Source organism: Geospiza fortis, unplaced genomic scaffold, assembly GCF_000277835.1.
Source record: "Geospiza fortis unplaced genomic scaffold, GeoFor_1.0 scaffold424, whole genome shotgun sequence".
Classification (NCBI taxonomy): Eukaryota; Metazoa; Chordata; class Aves; order Passeriformes; family Thraupidae; genus Geospiza; species Geospiza fortis.
This window is the reverse complement of record NW_005054354.1, coordinates 2,056,421-2,063,291: the sequence shown is the minus strand read 5'-3', so window position 1 is coordinate 2,063,291 and position 6,871 is coordinate 2,056,421. Positions and strand designations below refer to the sequence as shown.

Sequence of the window (6,871 nt, the reverse complement as noted above, 5' to 3'; positions counted from 1 at the left end):
TTCAGCAAATGGAAAGTAATGCCCTGCTACACAACAGTGTGGGCAAGTAGATGTTCCAAGCAAGGCTGCGTGGAAAACGTTGAATCTTGTCATAGTAATTTTGGTTTTTAAAATTTATCCTTCAAGTGAACTTTGCCTAAAACTGTGAATGTAAGCTTTAGTGTTGTATTTACATAAGCATGCACAAGGTAATTCTTACTCTGGTAGAGAGTGCTTATTTTCTTGAAAGTTAAGTTGTCTGGGAAGGAGTTAATTCTAAAGTGAAAAGAATAATTTTGAAATAAGGTTTTCACATGATGGATTAAAACAGAAGCAGGAGCTAATATAGAATAAGCATGATAGTAACTGGTAGAATTCTAACATAGTGTATACAGAGCAGTCAAGATTGACAGCTATCCTAAATTTTTTGTAGCCAAATAAGTAATACATCGTAATACCGCATTGTCTTTTTAAAGTAACTTTCAGCCAGTTTTTTCAAATAATTTAATGACTTTACTCATTAGTGTATCTCCTAATCCTGCTGTGAATCATGTTTCAGTCTCAGTTATGCTTAACTGTACTGGCTCCATTCCCTTTCCTTCTCTTCCATCACTGCCCAACCACTCCTGCAAGTGTTGAGTCAGATAAAGGAACTAATCCAGCTGAAAATTAACTAATTTTTTTGCTGGTTTTATTATGATCAGGTTGCTGACCTGAGTGATGAGATAGGAACACAACTGGAGACAAAGGCAAAATTGATTGCTTGTCTCCAGTTGTGTTTTACAGGCCCATCTTTTCCTTCTCCATTGGACCCCATCAGGATTTTTAGACCACTGTAGGACAGTTCTTGTAATACAGGAATATTCAAGGTTGATGAGGCTCATTGGAATTGGAAATGAAACACAGTGATTTTTTTTCCCTTTTTTTAGGGGTGTTGTTGCAGTAGAGATTTTGAAGTGTCAATATTGCAAGTAAAGCTTAGGCATGACTAAGGATTTAGGAACTTGATGTGAAATGATTTTCCATTACAAATATCAAAGTTTTATGATTCATGTGCATGAGGAAATATGGTTTTGCCAATGGATTAGCAGGAAATGGATACAATTTGGTGTGACCATAAGAATGGGTCATTGCAGAGACAGATGAGAGGCAGCTGTCGCTCCAAGAACTGCCTTCTGAAGCTGAGGAAAAGGAGTCAGAGCAGAACTGGGGATGGATATTGGGTTGGAATGGACTAGACATGACAGGTATGGCCCAAATGAATGCAGGAGAAAAGACAGCCTTGTATGGGCAAGGCAGCTACAGAAGTCCCATGCATTTTTGTGCTGTGTCTGATGCAATTTGTGGGGGGATATCTGAACCCACAGAAGTGTTGCTCTACCTGCCTTTATAAGTGGATGAGAGCGTGAAACAATTGCATTCACTGAGAAATGTACAGGTCTGCTGCATGAGGGAGAGATGCTGCCTTTGCTTGTCTTGGTGGTCTTGATCTATGGAGTAGTGGTAGAAAAGCTATTTGTATGTATGTTTGAAGAATTAATCCTTAAGTGCATGACTCAAGGAGCAGGCTGAGGACATTTTAAACCATGAGGCTTTCCTAGATCTGCAGAACCCAATGAAACTGAAATGACTCCAGGTTTAGTTAAAGGGGCAACACAATGACTTTTAGAGGAAGGACTCTGCAAAAAATTTATATAGCCTGTTGGCATGAAAAAAACCCTTAATGCTAGTTGCTTATGTCTAAATGAAGAGAAATATATGACTACATTGTATTTTAGAATTGAGATTAGAGAGGAGCACAGTGTGTAGTGCTGAGATGCCACAAAGGCTGTGACTGATGAATGCTGACAGGCTGAATGTGGGTGGAGCATGAGTTTTGGAGGTGTCTTGGCCAAGATGGGTAGATTTTATGTCAGCAACACAATGTTCAGGGTAACTTCACCACTACCTTAAGAAAATTCAAATACTGGCATTAAAAGATAGAGGGATCTGACACAGAGTGTGCTTTCCCCAAACTGAGAAAAATAATTTTCTGAGAAAAATAATTTTCTGGAAAAATAACCTCTAAAAAGAAAATATCTTAGCTGACAAGCCAAGTGATGCTCAGAGAGAGAAGAGCTGTGTCAGTGGTGGAGTGTATTTTCTGCTTTTTAATCTTGGCAGAGTGTTAATCAAGCTTGGCATGTTGGAGGCAGGTAAGATACTGTCAGGATTTTTTGCCAATACAGAAGGAGGGGTTATTTTTCACATTTTTATAAAAATGTGTCTTATAAATAGGAAACATGCATATGTTAAAAAAAAGGCACTTCACTGTTGGTAGACAACCTTCCAGCTGTTTCATTTTTTCCCTCCTTTTCAAGACTCATCATTTTTGCATGATATCTACCACTGTAGGATTTGTACTGCTGGTTGCTCTTTAAAAGATCAGTGTTTCACTGGAAAAATCATAAAGAAAAAGGATGAAATTAGAGAGGTTTCTGTCTTTTCTTTCTGTTTTGTACATGTTTTCCATAGTAGTTTTTTTCCTGTGGGGATTATTTTTTAGTAAAAGAACATCTCCTCAGGCTGTAGTTAGCCACAAGAATTAGGGTTGAAAGTCTTGCATTCAGTTCTCCTGAATGTAAATTCACCATTTCTAGTAGATTTCACTGTGTGTTTGTAATCATAAATGAATGAGTTAGAGATATTTGGGGTAAGACTGCCCAGTAGTTCTGCTGCTGAGGTTACCATACAAGATCCTTGGCATATACAATCTCTATGAGATGCCTATATGGAGACTGGTTTAAAAATCTCTAGTGAATTTAAGTTGGGAGTCCTTAAATGGCTATCACCATGCAAATAAAAATAATGCAACATTGCATATTTAGTTGTCTTTTATCTACAATTTGTATTTAATTCTTTCGGGAGTTAATCTCTTAAAAATACATTTGGTTTAAATATCTTATTTTAATTAATTAAATTTATTGCTCAGGTTATTCTTTACTATTTTTAAAAGGTTCTAAATATGTCTTCTATACATATGTGTTAAATTTATGTAGTGTTGGTGTGTTTTTGCTGTTGTAACAGGAAAAGCGTTCTGACTTCTTTTAAAATGAGCAATCATATGTATAATCAACTTGGTTAAAACTTCCTTCCTGGTAAGTGCAGCACTTCCTTTGCATCTGGGTATGAGACCGAGCAAGAAAAGCAGAACAGCTTAAACAAAGAAATCTTTTGTGTGAATGATCTTCCTTTAAAAAATAGGAACTACAAAAATTAAACAAATGAATAATCTTCAGCAATTCAGCCTTGGTTTTGTAAGCAGGTAATATTTCCTTGTACTTTGTCAATTGTAGAGGTGGTGTGTCTGCGGTTGCTGCTTTCTGGAACTCAGAAGAAGAATTTAAGTTAGCATGCTGTATTGTTTGAATTTAATCTCTTATATTTTTATCTGCTTCTTTTATTATCTGCTCGGGCATCATTACACTGGCTTTACTTTTCTCCAGCAGTTAAGGATTTTATGTATAGAAAGTGTTGCTTGGTAAAGTTCAGTATGTTGCTGTAACTTGGCTTGTGCGAGTGCACTCAATCAGCACTGAACAATTTCCACTTCAATATTGGTCAATGGAGATTAACTGAGAAACAATATTTTTTGTTTACTGAATGCTGATAAGGTAGGCTACTCATGTTTAATATTGTTTTACTGGTGGTTTAGGTGTGATTTGATGTATAGGATAATAAATCAGCTTCAGCTTGCGAGATTTTTCTTCTGTAACAAACTAATAGTTCGTATTGTCAGTGTGTACTTTGAAAATGGATGGGTATTATCAGTCTGGGGAATTGGTTTATTTAAAAGAAGCACATATAGGGACACTCACCTTGAATTTAGATGCACTTTAAATATATCTTCAGAAATAGTCCCTGACTTTTGCATCCTAAGGGCTTTTTTTTGGGTTGAAGTCCTGATTCCTCATCACTAAAAGGAGAGGCCGAGAAAACTGGGAATAAGCTCATGTCTGTCCAGACTGCAAATAAATGGCTTGTTTTGTTACTTTCTGCCATTCCTGGAGCTCAGTGGGACCGCATTCTATTCATATAAAGGAGTGTGTCTTTTGATTTCTATGAAAACCCACATATGTTAACATCAGCAGCAACAAAACAGATGAGGCAGCAGAAGAATCAGTGCTTGATCAAATAGAAGCAAGAACTAATCAGTATGGAGATTGCACATTCGAATTGCTTATCCTCAGTAAAATCTGGACAGGATGTTTAAAACCTTTATTTTAATTACTTAATCATTGGAGAGTTGGTTGGAGGTTTTTTATTTATATTTGGTATTGAATTGAATAGGTTACATCTGAAGTGGTTCACGTAAATCAAGTATTGGTGACCAGAAATTAAGGGGAAGTGGAAATATAAAAAATGTATGTGAAAAGTTAAAAAGTAAGAGTAAAATAAATGCAAATGAGAAAGTAATGAAGTAATTGTATGTTTTGCTAGATTTTTTCTGGCATGGAGTTGGGGGATCATGAACAGCCCGTTGTTATGAGAGATGAAAACAAACGAAGGAGAAGAAGAATGAAACCTCATTGTACATCAAGTAGTTTTTCATCCATGGAACTGATACCCATTGAGTTCATTTTACCTACAAGCAATAAACATACTAAAGCACCAGAAATTATGTTACTTGAAATAGCTGGCAACTGCACGGTGGAGCAAATGAAGGCACAGGTTTGGATGCGTGCAATAGAGACGAGTCAAACCACAGACTTCTACCATTCATTCACCCCAGATCAGTTTATTCTGCAGTATCAGAAGAAAGGACAATGGTATGAAATTTATGATAAACATCAAGTGTTACAGACATTGGACTGCATACTGTACTGGAAGGTGTTACAGAAGAAAGTAGGCAAGATCTATGTTGTCCAGAAACAAAAACCATCAGAAGAAGTTCAGGAATTTCAGCAGCAGCTTAATGATTTGATTGGTTATGATGTCACTGATGTAAGCAATGTACATGATGATGAATTAGAATTTACCCGGCGCAGATTAGTCACTCCACGAATGATAGAGGTAGCCTGCAGAGATCCTAAATTATATGCAATGCACCCATGGACTACATCTAAGCCACTCCCAGAATATTTATTTAAAAAGATCACTAATAATAATATTTTCATAATCATACATAGAGGAACGACTAGTCAGAAAATTAAAGTGTCAATAGATGACACTCCAGATATGATTCTCCACAGCTTTTTCACAAAAATGGCAAAGAAAAAGTCTTTGATGGACATTCCGGAAGATCATAGTGAACTGGATTTTGTTCTCAGGATTTGTGGCAGAGATGAGTACATTACAGGAGAGACACCGATCAAAGATTTTCACTGGATAAGACAGTGCCTTAAGAATGGGGAAGAAATCCACCTTGTCCTCGACAATCCTCCAGACCCGAATGAAGATGAGGTTCAGAAGGAAGAATGGCCCTTGGTGGATGACTGTACAGGAGTTACAGGGTATCATGAGCAATTGACAATAGATGGAAAAGATCATGAGAGAGTCTTCACTATCTCTTTGTGGGATTGCAATAGGAAATTTAGAGTGAAAATAATTGGCATTGATATCCCAGTTTTACCAAGAAATACTGATCTTACTGTGTTTGTTGAGGCTAACATTCAACATGGGCAGCAGCTCCTTTCACAGAGAAGAACTTCGTCAAAGCCCTTTACTGAGGAGGTTCTGTGGAATATTTGGTTGGAGTTTGATATCAAAATCAAGGATTTGCCTAAAGGAGCACTCCTGAATCTTCAGATATACTGTGGCAAAGCACAGGGACCATCTGCAAAGACAAACCTTCAGTCACATGAATCCTCCAGTTCTGATGCAAAATGCAAAACCCAGCTTCTCTATTATGTAAATCTTTTGTTGATAGATCACCGTTTCTTGCTACGAAGTGGGGAGTATGTGCTCCACATGTGGAAAATTCCAGGTAAGGGGGAAGAACAAGGAAGTATAAATGCAGACAAACTCACATCAGCAACTAACCCAGATAAAGAAAACTCAATGGCTATCTCTATTGTGCTGGACAAATACTGTCACCCAATTGCCTTGCCCAAGCACAGGATATCATCAGACCCTCAGGGGGACAGGACCCGAGCTGAAATGCCCAACCAGCTTCGCAAGCAACTTGAAGAGATCATAGCAACTGACCCACTTAATCCACTTTCTCCTGAGGACAAAGAACTGTTGTGGCACTTTAGATATGAGAGCATAAAGCACCCCAAGGCATATCCTAAGCTGCTTAGCTCTGTGAAATGGGGACAACAAGAAATAGTGGCCAAAACATACCAGTTGCTAGCTAAAAAAGAGGCTTGGGATCAGAGCACTTTAGATGTTGGACTCACAATGCAACTTCTGGACTGTAACTTTTCAGATGAAAATGTCCGAGCAATGGCAGTTCAAAAACTGGAAAGTTTAGAAGATGATGATGTTCTTCATTATCTTTTGCAGCTTGTGCAGGTAAGGTGTATTTGCATTCCTGAACTCTGCCTTCCAGGAATACATCTGCATTACCCCATAATTTGCATTTCCCATTTTAGTAGGTCTTGTTAGTATTCCTTAGTTTTGAAGTCTTCAGTGTTTAGTCAAAGCAGTGGTAATAATCAGATTAATGTAAAATACACTTTCCTACTTTTTGTCTTTTGCCTTTGTGGATATTTTTGTGGAACCATTGCCTTGTGTCTTAAAATTTTTATCTTGTGTTTACAGTAGTAAGTTTTTCTGGAAATTGTTATTGCCAGCACAGCTATGATGGGAGTAAATTCTAACTGTGCTGTCTGTAATCTTGTTCACATTGGGTTTGAATCACACGGCACTGAAGAGTTGTTGACTGACTTTACTGATAGTTTAGAAAGAG

At 37.5% G+C, this 6,871-nt stretch overlaps 1 protein-coding gene across 1 annotated transcript in view; it reads left to right on the top strand.

The window, feature by feature from the left end:
• PIK3CG (phosphatidylinositol-4,5-bisphosphate 3-kinase catalytic subunit gamma) overlaps nucleotides 1-6,871 on the top strand; it is a 32,316-nt gene that overhangs the window by 905 nt on the left and 24,540 nt on the right. The window contains exon 2 of the mRNA XM_031059040.1: nucleotides 4,459-6,474. Coding sequence (XP_030914900.1) covers nucleotides 4,459-6,474 — 2,016 coding nt within the window. The remainder of the gene's footprint in view (nucleotides 1-4,458; nucleotides 6,475-6,871) is intronic.